Raw genomic sequence first — 25656 nt, 5'->3', positions numbered from 1 at the left:
CTAGATACTGTATAGCCATCTCTCTATGCGCATACTGGTCCATATTGTTCACATCATCTGATTCGTCTGGTTTCATCCCTCACTTATCAAACTCAAATATCCGGTACAAAATCAAATTTCAGAGGGTGTTTCACAACTTCTGTAACATCTTTGTTCCTCTATGTGATAATAACATTTGAAAGAAGCATAGATGAGCTCTTTGGATTACATCTCAGTCATAAAACCAAATCACAATGATGAGAGAGGCGCACAATTTGCAGAATGGGCGGGTTGTGTCATCACAAGCTCACAACTGAGTTATAAAAAACGATCTCTGAAAATATTACTCAGTTCAGTTAATCCATAGTTACATCTACTAGTCCAGAGCAGCTTGTTTGATGTTTTCCCTCCAGACCACATAATAGTTTCTGTTTGAATATTAGACTCCTTGACATAACAGCCGGTTTTGGCGGGGCAACATCTTTGGCTTTAGTGTTCAAATATTATGACAGCATGGTTACAGCATGGGAACTCTTTTTCTCTTCTTCTGTAGGCCTATCTGTCTTTATCTCTGCTTTGCATTATGCTATTTCCCTCCCTTCCACTTATACACACACACACACTCTTCAAGGTCTGAAGTGTGAGATGTTGTGTGCCAACATGTTTTCTTCATCCACTAACAGGAGGTTAAATGTGGAAACAGGACCTGCGCTTCTCTCTTTCTCTCTCCTGTTGAAGCTCTGTCTGGAAACAAAACAACCCAAATAAGGAGATCAGGCACGTTTGAAGAGTGTGTGAGTGGAGTGGAGAGGCCAGAGCTTGGATGAATGGTTTGATAGGGTGGAGTACGTGTCTGAGAGAGCGATAGCCAGGGAGTCAGGATGGACAGGACGCAGAGTGGTGAGTGAGAGAGAAATGGATGGAGAGGGAGGTGGAGGTGGGGGAGGGGGGGGGGGGGGGTGATCTGAGAGAGGAGGCAGGTTCTGTTGCAGTTTAAATAACTACCCATATAGGGCTCAATCCTGCATCCCTGTCCACAACTCTGTCTGTCTCCTTCCTGCTTTTTCTCCCTCTCTGCTTCTCTCTCTTTTTCTCTATTTCTCTGCAGCTTTGTTGGACTCCAGCTCTCTCCAGTGCTGCACATAAGACCTCAACATCTCAACATCACCTGGAGGCAAAACTTGCACTTTTTAAAGCTTCATTTTTAACATCTCAGAGAAGGAAATCCAACAAAGCAGCCACCATGGAAGCCATCAAGAAGAAGATGCAGATGCTGAAACTGGACAAGGAGAACGCCATCGACCGGGCGGAGCAGGCAGAGACAGACAAGAAGGCAGCAGAGGACAAATGCAAACAGGTGGGAATAAAGGGAGAAGGACAGGAAAAGATGGACGAAGTGAGGACGAAGACAGTTTTAGGAATTGCAAAAATCATAAAAAATCAAAGAGGCTGTTTTTGATCAGTTTCTGAAAACCTAATTCTATAAAAAAAGTTATAGAGAAGAAAACTGGCAGACACAAAAGGAACAATTTGGTAGTCAGGGTAAGTGTTAACTGTTTGGTTTATGAGCTGCAATTGGAGCACAAAGCATAGTTGTAAAAAATGTTGCTGCTTGAAAGAAATCCAAACCCAACACAAGGCATACTTAAAGTTTCCTTAAAGGCTTATTTCCCTAAGCTAATCACAACATTGATATACATACCAGACATACCTCGAAAGGAAAAGCCTGTAAACACTTTTCACATGTATTTATACTTCATTCCTCACAGCTAATTGACTGCTTTACCTCAATCATTTGAAGTTTTTTTTTTGGAGATCAGTCGCAGCATATTTAACAAATGTTTGTCATGTTATGAGAAGGAGCCAACAGATACAGCCAGCACTCCTTAAAAGGTTTGGTAAAGTCTACAACAAGCTCTTGAAACTTTAAAGTCTGCATTTTGTGCTACATTTTCACAAAATTACTTAAGTTCAAACCAAAATGTACCTACTTATAGGAGGCGCCAACCTCTGGTTACCACAGTTGACTTTGTGCAAAACTTCGAACAACAAAACATCAGAAACTAAATGACTGAAACAAAAAGCGCTACAAGAAAACTGCACTACCCGTGATTACAGTAAGGCAAAAAGAAAGCTTTAACAGGTATAGATGCCGTTGTGGCTTTGGCCACATTAGCCGATGAGACCACCCAGGACCAGCATTTGGTCTTAAAGAGAATAAAAGTAGTCTCATCCCTTCTTTCAGTACACGTTTGAAGAGAGTTAATGGAGTATCTGTCTGACATAAAGCCTTTTTGGCAGGTGAATTTTGCAAAAGAGGCGACACACCCACATAATAAGGATGCAAATGGATACTGCACAGACACACACACATTACGCTCATGTTCATAGGCGTATGTGTGTTCTCACTGATAATTGTTGTATTTTTAGACACCAGGAGAGAATGACAGAGTGGAATTCAGAAGGATTATCAGAAGTACTTCATGGGCTCAGGGAACACTGATTAGGGGGAACACTTAACCCTGTGCATTAGTGTGTGTGTGTTGGTACATGAGAGAGCAAGAGAGAGAGGGAAGATAAGGCTCTGCATACCAGGATTCATGTCATGACAGACTGATTCCAAACCATTACCATTTAAATTTTATGAAACATCATGAACACAACTTGGATCCTTGATCAGCTACCGAGCTTTATCACTAGTCTGAAAGTAAACACTAAATGATGACCACATCAGACTGAATCAAATACACAAAAATAGGCAGTTCCATTTGTTAGTTTTGGTTTAATTGGAAAAGTTATTTTAAAGGTTTTTTTTTAGGTTTTCATTCTTTAAACTTTGTCAGATTGAGATGTGCCCATCCAACACAGAACTTGCCAAGAAAATATTACTTTAAACAGTTATGAAACTACAGTGGAACAAATAGAATACAATAGGAATGAATAGAAATATATTTGAATGGAAAGGAACAGTAACAGACCAAAATAGAACAGAAAAGAATGGAATAGATCCAGAGTGGAAGGGATAGCTTAGAATTGTAGAACTAAATAGATTGAAACCAAATAAAATGGAAAAGCACAGCACAGAGTAGCCGTGAAAAACAAATAATGGAACAGAACTGGAGGAAATAATACAGAACATTGTGATCTAAAATAGAATAGAATTCAATATAAAATACAATATAACATAATAATACTGTGGAATAAAATACATTTTAGTCCCTCATAAACATGTAGTTAGCAAGTATAGCTGTGGACAAAATGTTTAAATGCCCAACTGAGGCAAAGGATTGGGTAAAAAGTGAAGAGCATAAAAGACTGTGGTTGTTAACACAGTGGCCAGGGTCTGTGTATTGACCTGGACTTACAATGTCTCCTGTTGTAGATGGAGGAGGAACTGTTGGACCTCCAAAAGAAGATGAAGCAGACGGAGGATGAACTGGACAAATTCTCTGAGGGCCTGAAAGACACTCAGGAGAAACTGGAACTGTCTGAGAAGAAATCTGCAGATGTAAGTAAAAAGTCACACACCCTGTTACGGTTCATGTTGAACACACAACCCCTGGGTCAATGGAGTCTCACTTCATTTGACTGAAACATGAAATGAAACTGACAGTACAGCCATACCTAAACAGCATTGAAGCCTATAAGTAAAGCCCCCTGCTCTTGTCCTTATTTCTTGATTTTGCACTGACACTGCTGAAAACTAGAGGCCATCATTCCACAGTTGGATGGTTTCTAAGCCTGCACCAGCTGTGGGTTTACTTTGATTATCAGTGATGGTTTAGAGCACTTCAGAGACTGTTACATTCCTGTGAAACCACTCTTGAAAGATGAACACATGTATAAACAGTAACCGCCATTGGGCGCGCGCACACACACGCACGCACGCACGCACGCACACACACACACACACACACACAGCAGAGGTCAACAGACAAGCTGCACGGTTGTGCCTCTTCATTCCAGTAAATTAGCTTTAGCTTAGTTAGCTTTAAGGGATCATGACATCTCTAATACTGCACATTACGAGTACAATTTCTGTGGTAACACGCTCATTTTACATTAATGCATCAGTAGTTATATTACAATTTGTTTTATTTCACAATTGTCTATTGTATTTTCCACATAACATACATAGACATACACATCATTCCTTTACTATAAAAGGGACACATGGAGATGCCAGATACACCAACACATAGAATATTATAGAAACGTAAAGTTATTACCTGTAGTTGTACTTGTACTACTACTGTATTTAAATAATATTGTATTTGTGTCTTTAAATATATTATGTTTCAGCAACATAAGTTCAGTTATTTCAAATAAAACAATAAATAATTCAGCAATATAATACAAACGGGGCACCGCTTAGTAGTCAGTGTGTGCACCCTGTGTACACAGGTTGGAGTCCTCAAAGGCAGGCGGCCCGGGTTCAAGTCCGGCCTGTGGCTCCTTTTTGCAAGTCATTCCCCACTCTCTCTCCCTGGTTTCTTTTCATCTTTTGTACACTAAAGGTTAATTACATTTCTATTTATTTTATTTATAATTCCAGAAGCATTATATCTATTTAGCTGAGCCAGAGGTATTTTCTTTGTAACTCTGTGCTTTCTTCTTTGTCAAATCCTGACACCTATATTGCCCAAAATGCAACTCTAAAGTTGAAAGGTCAGTTGGAGATTGGTGGATGTTATAGTGTAGCTTCTATTTGAGCTGCTTTAGCCTCAAACAGAGTTGAGGAGCTGGCTCCAGAGGTCTGTTAGCCCCCCTTTTTCTACATCCACAACCACAGACTTTTCATTGTCTAAATTAGTTTCTCCACAAGGACAGTTACTTAAGTGACATCACTTGAGACAATTTATCAGACTCAACACAGCTCCAATGACTGTATTATTATTACTTTTACACAGTCAAATGTATCTTCACTTATGGTTGTGTCCTCTAAATTTAACCCAACCAAGTCAGCAGTTTGTGGGGAAATCTGTGTACAGAAATAACTCATTTCAGTAAATGTGGTGTAACATTTGAAAAGTCAGTCTTCCATCAGATAATGAACTACAATCACAGGAAGGATAATATTGAAGATAGTGCGCAAAACCATAAACCACAGCCCTGTATATCTGTCAGTCGTTGGTCCTACAGCTTTGGTGTGTTAAGTCTCGTTTGTGTGTGTGTGTGTGTGTGTGTGTGTGTGTAAGACAGAGAGAGAGAGAGGCAACCAAGTCCTTCTTAGGGAGCCAATTATGTCAAGATAAGGCTTAAATACCGATCATGCCAGTTAAGCAGTGAAATGCCACTGAAGTAACAAGAATCCAGAAAGCCATTCCACAAAGGTTACTGAGCAAACCAAGCAGGAAGAAGCGTCATGAAAACATAAAACTCGCCCTGCAGCTTCCACAGAGATGTTGTATTGTTTGAGCCTTGTGGAGGATATCCCAGGGAAATGCAATGTTGTACAACACACAAAGAGGAGGGAAGTGTCTGACATACAGACGATGAGACACGCTGGATTATCCTGACACTGTGACTAAATAAACTATGAGAATTGTGCTGAGAACTTTCACATGTGAAGTGGGTCAAGTATTTTATTTCATCTTTATTTAACAAGGCAGGTCATTAAGAACAAATTATTATTTACAAAGACGGCCTGGCAAAAGACAAAAGCCTTTTGAGGGGTGGGGGCTGAAAAGAAATGTCAATGACAGCACAGTTAAAAGATAGCAGCGTACAACATAGCCATCTGCAGTCCAAACAGTCACAATAAAAAGTTAAAAGAACAAGTATGCCCCTTGAAAAAGTAAAACTTTAGCAAGGCTGTAGCCAAAATTTAAACTGGGGCTGTAAACTTGTTTTTTTTTTCCCCGACCTCTTTTGATTAAAGCTCTTGTGAGGAACTATTGTCTTGAGTTGATTTTAGCGCCCACTGTGGAAATAGCAGTATCTCTTACCACTTGCTGATCTCATTCTGTAAATTCATAAGTAGCGTTTTCTGATGAAAAAAACAAATTTTGCTCTCTTTTAAAAGTCAACCATGTTACTCACTATGAATCTTTGCCGTGAAAATGTCAACAAAAGCTAATTTTGCAGCATCCTGTAACTTCCTTTGTACGAAACTTACCCCACGGCAGCTGTTTGAAGCATTAATAACGACTGAATTGAATGTATGAATCTCATTGATGATGGTATTGTTTTCTTCTTTTGGTAATAAAGAGGCATCAGAATCAATTTCAGTATGTTTCATGAACAACTAAAAACTCCTCACAGGAGCCTTAACGACAACTAAAAGATTAGACAACAACACAAGAAAAACAACATGATTTCTTTATTTAACTTCATCTCAGTAAATCCTTTGAATATACTTAAACTTTGCATTAAAATGTTGTATGGCACCTAACCTGTTTTCTTATTCTGATTTTTTAACAGATCTTGTGAAATATCTGGGTTAAATATTTTTTGTTCCAGTTTCAAATAGGCCTATATTTGGCAGTCCTCTTCAGAGAATTTGATTCAGGTAAAGAATACGGAGTGGCCCACAAAAGCACATATGGTGCCATAATGATGTCAGTCATTGGTGTGTGTAAGCTGTGAGTAAAAGTATGTATGTTTTATGCTCAAATGCTTACTATGCACACTCCACATTTCCAGCTTGTGAAGCTTCTTTACTCCACGAGCCTTCCTTAAATTCCCCTCCACATGTCACTTATTAAAGGCAGCAGTCAAGTCATTACACATCTGAATTCACACACAGAGCAGGACCAGATTAGAAACCTGGAGGGGGCTGGGAAAGCAGAACAGTGAGTCAACGACCCAGAAAGCATTTTCATAAGAAAATAGTTTGTGCTTAGACGGTTATTGGTGCTGGTATTTATGTCGTCACAGCTCAGATATGGTTAAAGAACACAAACAAAGAATCTCTCTTCGGAGGGATCCCAATATCAGCATAAAGGATGCTAAAATCATCAAGGTTTAAAGAGGGTGTAATCGTGTATGATAACTACATTCACAGCAGCAACAGTTACCGTTTAAAGGAAAAGCTGAATGAGGGGGGCTTTTGAGCAGAGAAAGCAGAGAGCAGCCAGGGGGGGCTCTGGTATGTGAGGAATGCAGCTAAGGCAAACAGAAAGCCCCACACTCCTGTGTCTAATGAAATCAATGCTGGTTTCCGGTGCAAGGGGGCAAATCAGACAGAGGGGCTCAATCAACAGATGAGAGTGATTGGGAGAGATTTTCCCCTTCTCCTCATCAGGACAGCAGGAGCAAATCTCAAGCTGAACTTGAGCTGAAGCGAGCCGTGCCGAGGGTTTGCTGCTCCGCCTGTTGACTGTCAAGGAAACATGTTTGCTCACAGGCCAATCGTGAAAGGAAAAGGAGAGGGTAAATACGAGCAGGGCTGACAGAGAAACATGGAAGAAGAAGCATCAATTTGATTTACACCCACACAACAAACATCATCTACATGACAGGCAGGTGGCGGATGATGTTTGCTGATTCCTTCTAGACAAACCCTGAAAACAAACATTAATGAATGTGGCTAAAACGTTCACTAGACAGACTTACAGAGGAGGCATTAGAGGTCTATAAATAGCCCAGTTATTAAACAATGTGTGTATATCAATATGTAGTCACTCTCGTAAATCTGTAGAGGATAACTTTGTCATATAAGAATTTATATGCACATATAAATGGTACTGTTTCTACTTTTTCAGAGATGTATAAAAATACAGGCATTCTTTTGATCATTGTAAATACAATTTGTCCTGTCGCTGCAGGTGGCACACTCCTCAGTCATTCCCAAACAGAACTTTATCTGAAGTATGGCCCATCATCAAAGCTTCCAACAGTACCTAACACTGACAGGATGAACTGTAAAATGATGCTCAAATCCTAATTAAAATATTGTAATAAATGATATAACATTATATCATACCATCCAAAAATTTAACAACAACAATAACAATAATATTAATTATTTTATGACATAGTGTCTTCATGACCTCAATGGCATTATTCGGTATTGCATTCCACATTTTCTTATGAACTGTCATGTATTAATATTTGCTGGGAAGAAAATGTGACCATCTAGTGTCGATGCTCAATCCAGGTAATGATGCAACAGTTTGCATTTTCTTTCCCATTACCCATTCTGGTCCTCATATGACTCTGATACCGATCATATTTGGAACTCATTCGATCCAAGGTGTGCGATTGCTCCTTGATAAGACTGAATGATGCAACTGATAAAGGAAACACTCAGTTTTTAGATTGTCAAAGACACTTTATTTAACATGAATTGGGGATTTTCCGTCATCTTATTATCAGGTTGGTACAAGTACAATACTACTGACAAAACCGCATTAAGCACATCATATTTTAAGTTTTCATTGAGGATAGAAACTTTTTTTGACGAGATCAAGTTTGTTAATTGCTAAAGATTGGGTTGGTTGAAGTTTGTGCCAGACATCTAAACTATGAGCAAGACGCCTCAACAATAACTCAAGGTGATTCATCCTGGCTTTCCTTTTTATTTTCAAAGTCTCGTAGCACTGATCACATCGGTCACAGAGATCAACTTTTACACACACACACACACACACACACACACACACACACACACACACACACACACACACACACACACACACACACACACACACACACACACACACACACACACACACACACACACACACACACACACACACACACACACACACACACACACACACACACACACACACACACACACACACACACACACACACACACACACACACACACACACACACACACACACGCCCCGCCCTCTCTGACCTCATCATCCCGATCATCTCTCTCTCTCTCTCCTCCTCCGGCACAGTCTGGCGCTCTCTGCTCTCCTCTCCGCGCAGATTTCTAATCCTCCTTCTGAATCTCAAAGTGTCCGGACCAAAAACTGCACCATTCCTGAGGACAACTTTCTGTACTGCTCATGTACTTATCGGACCTACAGACCAGAAGAAACGCTTGGAGAACACCTGGACACTGTTACTTCCTGGTTATATAACTTTTGTTGCACTTGAACGCCTCTTTTACATTCCAAAGACTGTGGCCCTGGACGGAAATTAGTATTTTCTTTTTTAAAACAAGTATTTTATCTTGTTACAAAACTATTCCGAGAAGACCAAGCAGAGAGCAGAAGCCTACTTTTTGCACAAATTAGAATTAGTCTTAATCGTTTTTAGTTTTTTTTACTACGTGTAGTCTTGTATTAAGTTACCAAACAGTGAACAATGGCAGGTATAACCTCTCTGGATGCTGTGAAGAGGAAGATTCAGTCTTTACAGCAGCAGGCTGACGAAGCAGAGGAGAAGGCTGAGATCAAACAGAGAGAGCTGGAAAGTGAACGGGAGCTCCGAGAAAAAGTGAGACAAATATTCTCCTTCTTAGCTGTGTTTCTCGTCATTAAAAGTTTACTGTCATCTGCCAGCCTCGGTAGTGTTAGGCTCTTAAATTGTCTCATTAGCTCGTGTCATTGATTCATTCGCGGGCGTGATGGTGCCACAATGCAAGGCGTTGGTCTAAAAGGAAAAAAAAGTTTGGATTCCTGCAGGTCTGTGCGCATGCCCAGTGTTGACAGACATGCAGGCCGCTGGAAAAAAAAATACTGTGAATAATATAGACCACGTAGACAGCATTGAACCTATTGTGAAATTGATTTATATGGGTTAGACTGGGCAGATAACTTGTTGATATACCTACTTATGTCATTTTTTTATACCGTGAAACCATATCCATTACTTCTTATTAATCAGGGGTTAGCAGCTTTCAGCACTGCCAACATTTGGATTAAGGGGATAATATTGTGACTCTCAGGGGATATTTGCTTTTCACACTTTTAATGACTTTCTTAGTGACACTTCAGCTGGGTGGATGTGTGCCAGCAACAGATGTGTGGTTTCAGCACTCATGAAGGCACCATGCCATACCAGCCTGCCTCCAAGGATGACAGGAAAATAAGACCTGAGAGTAGGATGGCTACCCTGTTATTACTGAGTCTACAGGATAGCCTGGAAATATGGTATCTTCAACTATTCCAGAGATTAGTCGTTAAACAGAAACATACTTTTTGAAGTGTAAAGGGCAAAACAAAAACTTTTCCCCAGCTACCTTTATTTTAAAATGTCATGTTTTTTATTCTTCCATGATAATAAGCTGATCATTTGAAGATTTTGCACTATTGATTTGACTAAACAAGACCCTTGTACGTGTCAGTTTTGGAACTTTGACCTTTTTGGCATTAGTTAAACATCAATCATTAGAAGAATCAATAACTCTTTTTTAGCCCTGTTTTTAATGCCTTCATGTTTTTACATTACACTTTACAGTATCAGCAGCAGTAGCACAACTTGACCTGTCATTGTTGAAGTTACACAAGTGTGTAAGTTTCTCAAAGTAGACTCATGGATGTGTTGAAATATACTCATCTGTTTGGTTTCTTTACTCTGAGTATTGGCCCAGCTTTGTCACCATGCCTGTCTCTTGACTCGGCCAACATCACAGTGTTGTTGCGTCTCAGAAAAGGTAGAGATGAAAAAAATGCTTAGCAGGACAGTTAGGTTACAATTTTGACTTGTTTCTCGTGCTGCTTTATGGCATAGGGTGCCATATCCTTTGCATGGGAGCTGGTTAATGATAGGACGAGTAGACAGAATGAAGGAGAGTGGGCGGGAAAGGAGTGGTTGTAAAGATATGGAGCTGACATGATGAAAGGAGCTGGTAGCTGTACGACTTACCCCTTTGTTACAGACAGTCTTATACACCTTTTTCATTTGACATATAGGCATTTGTCAGCTTGTGGATAATTGATCTCATAGATAGTTATGTACTTGTATAGTTGCATTGTAAATGTTTGTTCTAAAACATTAATAGTTTATAAGCTTGAGGTCTTGGTTGTCTTTTTGTCACTGCATGACGGGGACATAACTACAGCTGCACAGTGATTTTATTTTGGAGGTCTGTCACTAACCTCTATGGCTCTTATGATGGCCTCTCAATGTCCAACCTGTGCAAATATATTTGTCCATAGTAGGATTGGGAATTTTTTATATTTTTTTTAGGATTCAGAAACACTGTAACACACATTGGTGCAAAACATAGACTTGCACAAGTAACTACTTAAGAGCAAAATGAAAAACATTACATATTTTCTAAGATAATGATGTAGAACTTAATTTAGAGATAGAATACATTCAACTTAATGTGTATGTGCTACTTGTTTTTTTTTATTGCTGAGGTGTCCATGATCTGCAGAGTGGATTTTGCATTTTGGTGTAACTTCTCCTATAAAAAGCAGCTTCAGTTGTCACACTTCTTACTTCATGTGCATACAAAGTCAAACAGAGCGGTGCGTTTATGTGCCAGGCTTGGTGTGGTCCCATATGTGAATAATTAGGGCAACCTGGGGTTGTTCCTCGGCACAAAACCTCTTTCATTGGAGCACGGGGAGATCAAAACAGGAACCTTGCTGAGTTTGTTGAAGTAATGAATCATTGTTAGAAAATGTGGAGGCATCAGAAGAACAACTTGGCCACATCTCTCACTCAAAAGTCAAATGAGTTGCTTCACGTTATTTTTTACTGCTGCTCTAATGCTTCTGGAGACGTTATTCAACCACTCAATAATGCTTTGAGGCTCCGGCAGATCACACAGACACCAGCACCAGCCCAGAAACATTCCTTTGACCCACTAAGATCAGTGTACAGTATAGCCATCATTCTCAATGAGCTCTTCTCTTTTCAAATTGTTCACAACTGTTTACTTTGGTTTATTTTCTGTTTGAAGGTTAAGAGTCAGGGGTCAGGCCAAGATGACAATTTGTACTTTGTTCTGGCATCTATTTTCTGTTGACAACAAACTGTTGCTATGGTAATAACTGATTGCTTTACCACAAAGCGCACAGTTTCGCATACCAAACCATATGTAAAACTGGGTAAAAAGGGAAGTGGGACTACCTGACACTTGGTTTGCGGTGTGGCATGTTTGCAGACAGAACCTCCCAGCTGCCCCTCCCAGGATGTTGTCTGCCGACCCTGGTCCAGCACTTCCTGTGCCTCTACTCCCAACACTTCCTGTCCCAGAGCTCCAGCCCTGATCAACAGGAAGATTAGAGGGGGTGTAGTGGACTAAGTGTTGCTACATAAATTCATGTTAATTCCATCCCATGTCCATGGTGTACAGCATAATTTAGTCAAGCCAATGCGTAAGTGCAAAAAAAAAGTGCCGTTCCTCAAGTGTCCAAGGAATCACTATTAGGGCCAACCATTAAAAAAAATTTGCAGCAGAAATAAAAACGTTTGCAACCTGGTATTACATTGTAGTGTCAACAGTCCATTTTTCTACTGGTAAAACCAACACAGAGGATGTGTTTGAAATTATATTTTGTAGTAGCCTAGGTTTAAAACTGTGAGTCTCTGTGAAGAATTGCCGTGACACACGTTTTGTTCTACATACAGTAAATGAAAGCTCTTCTTGTTTTATACCACTTAAATCTCATTTCAAAGTTAATTATAGGAAATTATTAAGCACAACTTCCCTCAGCTCTTAACTCATGGTATCATCTGAATGCTGCTCGATGTGGTCAGTGGTTTTGAAGGTTTTTTTTTCAGCTGAGCCTGTGGAAAATACTGCTTCCTGGTTTCACTGTTTTCTCTGGACTTTCTCCCTGGGAATAGCTCAACTTTCCAAATATAACTGCCACATGTTGATACGTTCTGGGGAAAACTCCCATGTTAGTGGCTTGTGGCTAAGCTGATTATGTAGGTCAAGGTTGCAGGTTCTAGTCCAAGCAAAGAGTAAAATATATTTGCACAGTCTCTGCTAGTATATTTTCTATACACCCATTTAGTCGCATTTAGAGAAAACAAGTGGTTTGTTAATTTATAATCAGGTATCATTTGACACATTTAGCTTTTTAATGGATGCAGGCAAAACTTATTTGTTTTATTTATGTATGTATTTTGTGTTAAGTGCTTTGCATCTGTAAGCATGTTGGTGCTAGTAAGGCCTGGCGAAAATTTGTATTCATTCAGCTTAAAAAGGAAAAGAAAAAAGAACTTGATTTATTGCCAAAGTTAAAGATTTTCTTTTTTTAGATGATCTGACATCTATTTGTTCTGACACCAGACAACTAAAGACCCATGGTGATTTCCAAAAATATAATTATAATGTTATTAATAGAGAAAAACAATGAAGTAAACTGTCTTATATAGTTACCTCTTCATTTTACATCCAAGTAATTATTGTGGATTCCTCTTTAAGTGCCCCTTTACAAAATGTGACTCTTTTGTATTACACAAAAGAGTCTGAATGAAAAGCTTAAACCAGCTTGAGATCAAGTGTTAAAGTCCAAGTATGGACAGAGACAAATGTCATTAAGTACAGAAAGAGCTGATGGTGATGCTTCCCTGGAAGTTTAATGACAGTCTTTTACATATCACATCTCATGACAGGATGGCCTGTGCTGTATGCAGACGTCTTTGCATGCCAGATCTTTATTGTAGAAAGATAACACAGACACCGTTCACATTGAAAATAGTGTGCAGTGGTGTCAGGAATAACTTCGCCTGAACCCCAGCAGCATTGTGCAGCTCATTAGCCCACTGCCCTGGAATAAGCCAATAATTAGATTCCTCCTTTACGTGTCCTTGATCCTGTCTCTAATACATTAAATGTTATACACTCAGGTATCTAATTCATCTGCAGAACAGTACTGTGTCTTCAAGTTGAACTGTAGACTGTTTACTGTTTAGAGGCTATGTAGTCAAGCAGTGACGGAGAGGGGAATAGAAAAGTAGAGAACATGTTTAGCTTAGCTCCAAGATTTGCCGTGCTCTGTCCAGTAGTAACATAATAAACTAACAAGAACCTCTAAAATCAGTTATTAGCTAAGCTAACTGGCTGCTGGCTGTAGCTTCATTTTTACTGTACAAACATGAGAGTAGCATTCATTTTCTCATTGAACTCTCAGCTTTATAAATACTTTTTAACTAAATATGAATGTCTGTGGTGAAATGTCCTCTGGAAAGACGCTAATTTGTTCATCTGTGAAGAAGCTGGCAGTAGAAGTCAGCTCACTCACGAAGCCAGGCCCAAGGCGCCCCCCTGATGCCCCCTTCTGCCCCCTCAGTTTAAGGCTGTTATCTTTTTCCTCAAATATGTTTTGAGCTGTTATGAATAAAACTAATCTGAGTATCAGCTCTCTTTTAAGAGCCAGGTGTGCTTGCAGGCTGGTGTGTTTCAATCTCACTCTCTGATAGATAGGGCTCTGGCTGGTGTCCTATCAAATAGTGCTACCCATGGAGATGTGCTACCATGCAGTACCGGGAGCATTATTTGATAGGGGCTACTCATCGATCCAGATGTGCGTCCTCTAAGAGTATCAAAACATGCTTCCCCAGGTCGCAGATGGCCTTGCGGTTAGGTCGCGCACCACGTACAGAGGCTATAGTCCTCCAAGTGGGCAGCCTGCATGTCATTCCCAACTCGCTTCCTGGTTTCCTGTTCTATCCATTAAAGGCAAAAAAACCCCAAAATGGATCTTTAAAAAACATGCTTCCCATACTCTCATAATGTAAATGCAGCAAGTAGTGGTCAACAGTCATTCTGTTCAGAGAGCATTATTTGATGTGGGATGATTGTCCATCGCCACATTCTTCCCCTGAAATGTTAAATAATCTGCTATCCCTTTTGTGCTATAGTAGCATTTTTGGACAGAACAGCAGGGCTGTAGAGAGCACAGGTGTTAAATATAAAGCTAGCAAGATAACAGAATAGCTACTTGTCATATTTTACACATCCATCTGTGTGTGTGTCTTTGTGTGTGCGCGCCCACAATTTTACTGATACTGGACCACAAACATTCTCCATAGTTTGTTTTACCATATAAGGCGCTGTGCGTCCCTGGCAGCTAAAGAATTCAAAATGTGTGTTAAAGGAAGGGGCATGGTCAGAGAGAGAGAGAGAAAGAGAGAGAGAGAAAGAAAGAACAATGAGAGGGAGGACATGAGAGGAAGTTTGAGCAGATGACTTAATGTTACTTTTTTAAGATCCTCATTTGTAAAGTGATGTTACTATATGTTATTATAGTTAAGGTTTTGTTCCAGTATTTGTCACCTCTACCTCAACATGGTGCTCTCTTTGTTGTTGGTTTTTTACACATTCTCTAAATACTTCTAAAATAGCGTGTGTTTCTGTACTTTAAGCATTGTTTGAATGATTTTCTTAAGCTGCAGAAGTATTTCCAACAGCACCTTCAGGATTTACAGGAAAAATTCTTCTCTTACGTCGTCATGGTTGAGTGAATTAGAGGCGTGAGAGTATGTGCTGTATGTTCACAAGAATTTTGACTCGACATAGGGCAGCCTCTGTGTAAAAGGGGATCTCCACCACACTGCGATTGTGAAAATCTGATGACAGATAAGTAATCAGGTTGCACATGAATGTGAGGGTAGATATACTACAACCATGGTGGTTAAAATTGTGGTCTTTGTGTTTGTGTGTTGCCTGACAACAACCATTTTACAGGAGAGGAAGTTAGCTGGTTACTAGCTCGGTAATTATGTGTGTTTGAACGAGGCAGAGATTGACAGAAAGAGAGTGACTGTTTTCATGTTTGTGTCTGGAGGTACATTATAGCGTCTGATCTGCCAGTGTAGCCGACCTGAAGCTCATGAATAGCTTGTTTGTTTGGGTGCAGAGTCAGACAGTATTCTTCACAGTACATTGCTTCACTCAGGACCACGGAAGTAACAATATCTGTTATTTCAGGCACCCGGTTTATTCTACTCAATGTTTCTCACCTGCCAGATGTGGTGTTGACAGATGCAGACCCGCATAACCAACATTACTAAAGAGATTTCAAGATGTTTGACCAATTTATGACTTGAAATCCATTCCGTGCAGGGTTAGGTTTTCCCTCTATCGAGTGCTGGCTGTTTCAAGATGTGTCAATGCTAGTTGGTCAGATATTTCCTGTCTCATATCACCGTCTTCCCCTGGCAGCTCTGGGTGCAGTAGGGCAGGACCTGGGAGAGGACATAAAAACATATATATATATAGAGAGAGAGAGAGAGAAAAGGAGAGGTGGAAAGACTGAGCGGCTAGTCAGCAGTGCAATGACATTGAGACAAGCGGGAGAAATCTTAAAAAAAAAAAAAAAAAAATTGAAATGGGGGCTGTGCCAGCTGCCAACACACAGGAAACCATGCTTTCATTTCCTGAAATATTGAGTCTATGAGAGAATGGAAGAATATTCTGCATGAAGGTTCATTCATTCTCGGCACGCACATATTATGCGATTCTTTTCCATTCAGCTTCCTTTCTCTACTTTCTCTCTTTCAGTGACTGTGTCTTGTCAAGTCTGTAGCAGGATGACTCACCTACCTGTAAACTGAACTGCAGACACTTTGACTTTTGCTCTGACTGTCGGGCTGACTTCTGGACTGAACAGTGAGCTAATGAGTCACCCTGGCCTACTAACAGAGTAGTGTGTTTGTTTAAGAAATCCTCGGCTTCTTCGTTTTAGGAACAGAGAGTAAAAGTGTGCGCGTACTCTTGGCCACGCTGTCATAGTAGTTAGGTTGTGTGCTCATAAACTTGGATAGTCTCTTTATTTCAACATTTGTTTAAAAAAGAGAGAGAGTTAGGCCGGTTTTCAGCTTGAGAGCCGCTCCCCAGGAGGTGGTGCTTGGATAAACTCTCCAGCCAACAAAGAGGAAATGCCTTTATAGTTGTCTGTTTGCTTTCTTCTTCCTCCCTATGCCTTTGTTTACTAAGGGCAGATGAGAAGAAGCCCTGTCCAGCCTACTTGGCCCACTTCTGCATTCACCGGAAATTGACTTTTTGTAAACGTTTCATTCAATCTTCAGATATGAAGAGGGATTGTACCTTGTACCTTCCAGCCCGACTGAGCAGCTAGTAGTCTTGCTAAGTAGGCCCCACTGCAATGACCTCCAGATGTCTCCATTTCACGTTTGATCAGAATGACTCAGCTATTGATTTGTAGAACATGAGCCGGCCCAGAGAAACATCTCACTTACTCGTCATTGTACAGCTATGGCGGCAGTAGCTCAGTCTGTAGGGATTTGGGCTGGGAACCGGAGGGTCGCCAGTTCAAGTCCCGGTACGGACCAAATCTGAAAGTTGGTCTGGTAACTGGAGAGGTGCCAGATCACTTCGCCCTTGAGCAAGGCACTGATCCCCCCCACCACCAGCTCAGGAGCGCCTGCAGTCATCCAGCTCCCTCACTCTGGCGTCTCTCCATTAGTGCGTGTCCATAGGATCCTGTTTGTGCATGTGTGTGTATTTCAGCCTATGTTTGTGTTGCATGACTTACAGAGTGTAAAAACAGAAATTTCCCCTTGCGGGGCTTAATAAAAGTAAATCTTAATCTTAGATCAGAAAGTATTTCATTACACTGGCAGTCAGAATTCTCTCTGGTAATAGTGAAGTCTGACTTCCAGTATGATTGTTTCCACACAGACCAGTAGCTGTGTGATAAGAATATCCTTCTACAGTCATGACGTCACACTTACAGGCACTTCACTGCATTTAAACAAATGAAGGTCGGTTTAGAAAAAAAACCCAATGCTGCTGTAGCTTCCCCGACACGGCTGCCTCAATACACTGGTGACAGTTTGCATAAGGAGATGCTGTTTAATTTCAGTTGTAAAATAAGTTTAACATGACTATTACTGTGTCCCTCCAACCAGTTTGAAATCTATTAATACTTAGGTTTACTGACAGCATAAAGGAACTAAGAATGAAATGTGTCTTACAAAAAGTAATATCACATTGGGAACTTTCAGTGTTTAAAACACACAGTCACTTTTTTTTAAAACAGAAGTTATGAGGTTTAAAACACTGGATGTGACCTCGGTGTAAAGACAAACTCAGGAAATACAGGGAGATTATCTGTTCAAAGTGCTCAAAGAGACGGACGTTGGTTGGTGACAGACTCCAGTATAAAGGAACTGATTTTAAACCTTCACATGGTATATGAGTAAGTAAACAGAGAGGAAGGGGAAAACATAATAGGGTCCCAGAAAGATTCATCCCTACCTTCCTTTTTCTGTCTAAGCAAATTAATTTTACAAACCATGGAGGGAATTTCTTCATTTTATACTCTAGTATAGCAGAACTGTGATGGTACTGGATTATTACAGTGTTGATTTTCAAACTGTTGTTTTGATGTACAGACAATAAAAGTACAGCTACAACTCCAAAAAAGTCTGACCTTTTCTCATACAATAGTTCTCACTGTTTCTGTATTTAAAAATACGTTTTCTATCATCACGCTGCCCTTTCTCTACCATTTTGTCTCCAGTTTTAAAGCAAGAAAAGAAGGGGAATGGACGACCAGCTTGGATGATTTAAAGTTGAATGAATGACTCATTTTCTCTATTCCCTCCTTCCCCCCTCTTAGGCCGAGGGTGATGTAGCAGCTCTGAACCGTAGGATCCAGCTGGTGGAGGAGGAGCTGGACCGAGCCCAGGAGAGGCTGACCACAGCGCTGCAGAAACTAGAGGAGGCTGAGAAGACCGCAGATGAAAGCGAGAGGTCAGTTTAAATCAAATGAAAGTAGGTTAAACATGAATTGATTGTTTTGCTGCTCGATTTGTGTGAAGTATTTATTGTAAATCTGCACCCCCCCCTCACCCAATCAGAGGGATGAAGGTGATCGAGAACCGAGCGATGAAGGACGAGGAGAAGATGGAGCTTCAGGAGATTCAACTGAAAGAGGCTAAACACATCGCTGAGGAGGCCGATCGTAAATATGAAGAGGTGACACATTGAACACTCAAACTGGCATCCTTACATATTGATGATGCTCCACCACCCGGCCAATTTAGGTCTAATCCTTTTACTGTTATCTGTCACAGGTGGCCCGTAAGCTGGTGATCTTGGAGGGGGAACTTGAGAGAGCAGAGGATAGGGCCGAGCTTTCAGAAGTGTAAAAACATTTGACACAGAAACACGAGCACGAAGACACAAACCCTCTCACCTGTTCGTTGCCCCGCCATTAAAACCCTGCCTGTCTCTCTCCACAGTAAAGCCTCTGACCTGGAGGAGGAGCTGAAAAATGTGACAAACAACCTGAAGTCCTTAGAAGCTCAGTCTGAGAAGGTAGGTGTGTCGTGTGACATGTGAGTTAGCTGTATAACAAAAAGTACACCTTGCAGCGGAAATACATTCACAGATTTACCACAATAAATTGATGAATTGCCTTCTGAGCAATATCTCGAGGTTTTTTTCTCACCACGACTAAAGGCATCAGTATATGAGGCCATTGTGTAAGGCTAGCGGCAAACTTTTAAAAAAATAAGGTGGGATGCATTCACTCGCTGATAATGTTTTGGCCAGCTAGAGGTGTATTGATAATACCGGTAATCATTTTCTAAACCTACTGGCTAACATTAGGACAAGCTAACTGAAAGTTAATAAAGTTACGGTACTTCTATTCTCTTCACAAATACACAGCCTAAATCTATACACCAGTAAAGTGAACACATACTAATCTTCACTTCTCTGTATGCTATCATTTGGGCTGGATCAGAGGATGGTAATTTGAGTGACCCGTCCTTAGGGAGGGATACCACATAACCAAAGTGTTGTTTCAAACTACCTCCTTTGTAATTGTGTATCATCAGGCCCTACTTATGACACAACCACTTATTTTCATCTCAGGTTGTGTAGAAGAAAACATGAACGTATCAGAGTGCGAGAACGTCACTATTTAGATGGGTTTCTCTTCAAATAAATGATTGCACAATAACATATCACCAGACCGATTACTGGTTTTTGTACGCAGGTTTAAATGTCTACAGAAGGTGGTTCAGTGTACACTCACCGACCTCCTGTAGAAACCTGCTGCACATTCTTCCTGTTTGCTACATTAAATACCTCTCCAGGCACAGACAGGCAGTATGAAATCTTGCCAGGCTACCCACATGACTGCACTCCTTTAACAACACATGCCTTTGCTTTGTCCAGTCAGGCCTGCCATGCTTGGCAACACAGCAGCACAGCATGTTCCCAGGCCAGGCCAACACCTCACCTCCTTTGTGTCACTACTTGCATATCTCTCCTCAGAGAGGGCGTGGTTGCTGTTATTGCAATTACAATGCCTGGATGAATGCAGCAAGCGTGTGTGTGTCCTAATGGTGTACATTTGTAGGTGAAAGCATGTGTGAGCTTGTGTTTGTGTCTCTGCCACTGATTAGGTAATATTATTTCTCTGTGCCTCTGCCAACAGTACTCAGAAAAAGAAGACAAGTACGAGGAGGAGATTAAGACTCTGACTGACAAACTGAAGGAGGTGAGTTCAGGACTCTAGGAAGGAAGATTTCCCCTCATAAAAATGTCAAATTGATAACCTTTCAGAATCATTTGAATGTTTTAATAATAAAAACATCAGAAAGGTAATTTCTGTGATCATTTAAAAATCTCTGAGACCGGCTTTACAGTTGTGTTGTGGTCAAGGACACACTCAATGTACCGTATGTGTACTCTTTTGGGATTTGATTCAGGCCATGGACCTAGTTAAGTTTTTAGCGCATCATTATTCATTTCTCATCTTAAAAAAAGTGCATGCTGTAGAAACATAAATGTTTAATGCGTCAGTTTGACCGTCAAAAGTACAGAAAGTATTTTTTTTAATATTCCTGTCTTTTGTGTTGAATTAACAGTGTTTAAGCTTGTTTTGTTTGTTTTACCTTGAAACATCCTGTGTCTTTGTTTCTGTCAGGCTGAAACCCGTGCAGAGTTTTCTGAGCGGTCAGCTGCCAAACTGGAAAAGTCCATTGATGACCTGGAAGGTATGAGATCACTTCTGTCACATGTCATAATGCTGCAGATTTCCACTACTTGGTTTGTCACAACAATATACATTTTTATGACACATTCAATCAGTCAGTAGCATTACTAGATGAGAAGCATTGCGGAACATGTTCGTTTATAAACAAGTACATAGTTAAGTGGAGTTTCCTGTCTTTCAGCAGCTAACTCTAAATCATCATAAGACATGCACAGATGCATTGAGTTTGACTTAGACCCCTCAGTCTCCTATTTCAGCAACACTGGGAATATGTTTCTAGGAAAAGAGAGTGTTTGCTGCCAAATGCATGGAAACTCCTTACCTAAGACCAGAGATAATGGAAGTTAGTCTCTGAATGACAACAAGAAGACAGAATGTGCTCAGGTGTTCCTGGGTAAAGGTTATTTAGCTTTAGAACTATATGCAACTTCGGTTGAAGAATTGTTGGAGCAGTTTATGAGACATTCAGAACAGGTTTGAATGTTTTAAGCTCGCCCAGCAGAGGCGAGATGTGCATCATTCTTTCTTCCAAGCATTTCTGCAACTTCAAAAAGCCTGACCTATTTTTTTTATTTGTCCTCTCCTTCCTCCCTCTGCTCTTTACCTCAATCTGTCTCTCATTCTTTCTCTGCTCTTGGCTTGTTTGTGTCGCTGCTGTCCTCTACACCTGCCTGCACCTCCCGTCCACTTCTGACCTCCAGATGAATTGTATGCTCAGAAGCTGAAGTACAAGGCCATTAGTGAGGAGCTGGACCATGCCCTCAATGACATGACGTCTCTGTAGACGCTCTGACATCCCTTTCTCTCTCTTCATCTCTGCTTCCTCCTTCCTCTTTTCTGTCTCATGTCATGGATCTTTCAGACTCTTCATTGTCTCTCTGTGGATCGTATATGTGTCCTCTGCCCCTGTTATCACGCAGAAAATGATTAAACTCTTTCTCTTTCCTAATTTACAGCTTTTGTCTATCTGTTCTTGATGTTATTTTCTTGACAAGGTGTATATAGTGGTGAAACAGTTGCTGCTTAATCAACAGTTTGCTCTTGTGAAAAGGGTTTTTGATACACATCATTTGTCTAAAAATCAGCAAGTGTATGAGACAAGGTGAGAGAATTAATGTGGTTTTTGGAGTGAATTAACAAAGTTTGCAATCCCTTTTGAACCTTTAAAACCCTATTTTAGTTGTTAATCAAACTTCTGTAAAATCACTTGTGTCCCCAAAGTCCTATGAATTTTACACAAGGTAGCATCTAATACAAGAAGACCCCAAAGTATAGAACAAAAGTCCTGTCCATGCTGTAATCTACTAACGGTCTTCAGCCAGAGAGCAACATTCAGCAGTTTATGCATGAAGGCACAGCCATGTGATTGGATTTTTGCATGTGGCACAATTTAACCAAAATGATAATATGCAAACATATGGTCATCAGAATAAGGCTCTGGTGTTTTGAATGTGATGCTGTTTAACAAACCTGTAAAGGAGAATTAATCTGCAGACATACGCAGTGTTATTTTCTGCTTCATTATGTCTCTTTTCTTCTTTCTCCAGATAAACTAAAAGAGGCCAAAGAGGAGAACATGGGGATGCATCAAGTCCTGGACAAGACCCTGGAGGAGCTGAACAGCTTATAAACACACAGAGGAAGCTGGAGAGGATGAGATTGTCACGTTACATCCCTTCGATGTACAACTCCATTCCACATTTTGGGCTGTAAAATCTTTATTCCCCACTGAAGGGGAATAAACTTAATGCTTGACCCTTAATGTTGTTGTTTTTTTCCAAAGGCACAACTTTCTTTTTTAAAGATGGGAAGTCATAATGACCACATCTTTTCTTGTTTTATTGCCAGCATTGATTGCAGAAATTCTCCCCAGAATCCTTTTTGACCACTTTTTTTTTTCAAGCACAGGCAATCCAATATACACCCATATAAACTGAACATTTGGTCAACAACCGCTCAAATTGGTTCCATTTAACATTTTTTTATGCACATACACAAGTCCTTTTCTGGTTAATTCAATTAAGAACGCGCTAGAATCTGCTCAGTCTACATTACTTTGGCTCAAATGTCCCCTAGTGGTAATATGAAGTAAGTCAAAACTTTTATTTTTGGATCATTTTGAACCACCTTAAAGGGCTACAGGTTAGCGGTGTATTGACCCTGCAATATCCCACCTGACTGTTTGATTTTAAGCAGCATGTCAGGTGGACGGGTCAAATAGACAGGTGACCTGACGGAAAGGTTTTCAAACGTTGCCAGGCACATCCTTACATTCATTTAATTAGTAAGCCTCTTCCAAACTCCTTTTATCCTGAGGCCTACATTTTGAGGGTGCACTGAAAATGTATGTGCATATTTTTATCTACTTTGTTGTTGGTGTGGGAATCTGTGCGGAGCCTGGGAGTTGTGCATGTAGTTTCTAAACTCTGACATGCATTTTTAAGCTGTACTACCTTTCCTTGAGCTTGACCTGACCAATGACAGTCTGCATAAATGCCAACAATATGCAGTAATGTAGCCAATTTGAATTAGATTTACAATACTTTGTATTACCGAAGCGAGCTAAACCAAAACCACTGGAAGCTCAGTCAAGTTTTATCAACCTTGGATACTTGTTGTATATAGTAGAATAATGTTAGGTATGTGACAAATTGTATTACTTTGATTATTATTTTTTTTGTTTCATTTACACCACTTCTTTATGCCAAGATGAACTCTCAAGACCAAAGAACACACATGACGCAGACAATAAATCCTTAAAATTTTTTATTTTTGTTTGTAACGGTCATCGTGGTTTCATCTCTCGCCAGGGCCATAAGACCATTTTGGAATATTTCATTCACCACCCCCACTCTTTGTCAACCTAATAAATGTTTTACAGAAATGATGACTTGTTTGACTTTTTTTTGTAATTGGATGACTAAAATCCCATTTGACTTATTCAAAAGGTGCATTAAAACAATAAGTGCTTCATTGTAGAATTATGTTACACATTTCATTCAATCTGACCACACTTGAAAGAAAACAATTTAAGTTTATCTTGCGCTCTCAAGTCTCCCCCTGTCCAATGAAACCCTAATAGAATTATTCAATTTCACTCCAAATCAACAAGATACTTGTATGTGATATTTTTCCTCCAAGGATTCATACACTTTAGATCAAGTGAGGTTCAGACTATATATCCATGGTCCATTTTGCCACCTGACATGGGTGCATCCACATTTTTTGCTCAGGTTTGTTTCCTTCTGAAGGCACAGCCTGGGAGGACAAAAAAAACAAAACTATTACTGTATGTATCTTATCACAGGCAAGATAAAAAAAATAGGGGTAGAATGGAACAGAAGCAGCCTAACAGTTTTGTGACTCTTTTCTCACCTGGAGTTAGTTTGCATTTGCCCCCTCCAGGCTGGCAGAGGATTAAAGAACACCCTCCACAAGGTACCACTGTCTGAGCATGGCTGAAGATAGTAGTGATCTTGTAGCAGCCTGGAAGGTATAGCAATACATTAAGACAGCAGCCTAGTTTTAAAGCACATTCATTTAATAACACATTAGAACCTCAATAGAAAAGATTATATGAGTGGAGAATCCCTTGCCTGTGCATTTAACATCCATGAAGTAGGAGTTTGGACTTTGTACCAGCCTCTTCTTCTTGTGTCTTCTCCTCTCATCTGCGAAACTGGGCCGCAACAAATCCTTAGCAAGCTGCAACCGACATCAGAACAGGTTAAAAGTTTTTTTTTTTAAATCCGGCAGACTTTTTCTTACATATCTGAATTGACCTGTCGTTGGTTTTGGGATTTTACTGTAACGACCTCTACAGTCTGATCACTATATTGCAATTTAGAGCAAAAACATGTCCAGACAAGTCCACCCACAAATCCGAACAGCTACACCTGTGTAGGCTATTGCATACAAATAACGATTTATTGACGTGCTTCATCCTAAACAACTACTCAGTAATACTTCTTTTATTTGATATTATTTTATTTTTTCATTAATGGTAGACAACTGGCTTTCTGACCGACGCTTTCTTGTAACGTTTCTAACCAGAAAACAAAAGTAAGGGTTTAAAAAGTTTTAACTTACAGGCATTTTTTGCTCGAATCTTTCAGGTATGTCTTCCAATGCAAATACGACAATAGGATCGATGTTCACGTTCAAGGTGCGTCTCTCTACAGAGTCAGCTGTCGTCTGTTGTGATTGTGAAGGTTTACAATATAATACCAGAAGAGACTGAGAGGAGGAGTCTTTCTCTTCAGAGGTGGCACATTAATAAAACTATACCTGCAGAATTGGTTCATGTTTTGTATTAAAGCCAGAGGTAATCCAATCTACTGAAATTGATCCCTTTAAACATTTTCCGAAACAAATAGGCCTACATACAAAAAAAAAAAATAGTAATTTAAATATTTAGTCCAGTTTTACAAGTTGGCTTTGCGGTTTTGATATCTAAAAAAAAAATGTTTCCATGCAGACTTTAAAACTTTATTAGACTTAAATATGATCACAAACACGTGTCTGATATTTTAAAGGGGTTATATTGTAATGAGACAAAGGACAAATTCGACTCTGGGCCTACTAGAGGGAAATAGAAACTTTGGCATTATTGATCATAGGTCAGCATACACTTTATGTCACGGACAAATTAAAGATAAAACGTAATACTTTGTTTGATTTCAACAGACTAAACCGAACTACCAGGTCATTATTGTTTAGAGAAAATCCATTTGAATACTTGTTAAGCAAGTTAACAAACATTTTCATCCGGGCGGCGTTAGATATCGAAACAAGCGAACCCAACGGGACAACTACGGACTTCCGGA

At 40.0% G+C, this 25656-nt stretch overlaps 2 protein-coding genes across 5 annotated transcripts; one reads left to right on the top strand and one right to left on the bottom strand.

The window, feature by feature from the left end:
- Positions 1-1001: 1001 nt before the first annotated feature.
- tpm4a (tropomyosin 4a) lies at positions 1002-23715 on the top strand. 4 transcript variants are annotated; one of them, XM_061033504.1, is made up of 9 exons: positions 1002-1336; positions 3362-3487; positions 18440-18573; positions 18681-18798; positions 18897-18967; positions 19065-19140; positions 20270-20332; positions 20762-20831; positions 21532-22078. In XM_061033504.1, exons 1-9 carry the CDS (start codon positions 1223-1225, stop codon positions 21612-21614), a joined length of 855 nt encoding a protein of 284 aa, XP_060889487.1. In that variant the 5' UTR covers positions 1002-1222; the 3' UTR covers positions 21615-22078. The 4 variants fall into 4 exon arrangements, with proteins under 4 accessions (XP_060889487.1, XP_060889489.1, XP_060889491.1 ...); XM_061033506.1 differs by lacking the exon at positions 21532-22078 and adding an exon at positions 22378-23715 and having other exon boundaries at positions 1003-1336; XM_061033508.1 differs by lacking the exons at positions 1002-1336; positions 3362-3487; positions 21532-22078 and adding exons at positions 8805-9380; positions 22378-23715.
- LOC132963151 (small ribosomal subunit protein eS27-like) lies at positions 23582-25063 on the bottom strand. Its single transcript, XM_061033510.1, has 4 exons — positions 24920-25063; positions 24427-24535; positions 24206-24316; positions 23582-24088 (listed from the first exon to the last, which is right to left on the bottom strand). Exons 1-4 carry the CDS (start codon positions 24923-24925, stop codon positions 24060-24062), a joined length of 255 nt encoding a protein of 84 aa, XP_060889493.1. The 5' UTR covers positions 24926-25063; the 3' UTR covers positions 23582-24059.
- Between the last annotated feature and the right edge of the window lie 593 nt (positions 25064-25656).

This window comes from Labrus mixtus, chromosome 3 (assembly GCF_963584025.1).
Source record: "Labrus mixtus chromosome 3, fLabMix1.1, whole genome shotgun sequence".
NCBI lineage: Eukaryota > Metazoa > Chordata > Actinopteri > Labriformes > Labridae > Labrus > Labrus mixtus.
The sequence above is the reverse complement of the archived record's forward strand: the minus strand, read 5'-3'. Positions and strand labels throughout refer to the sequence as shown.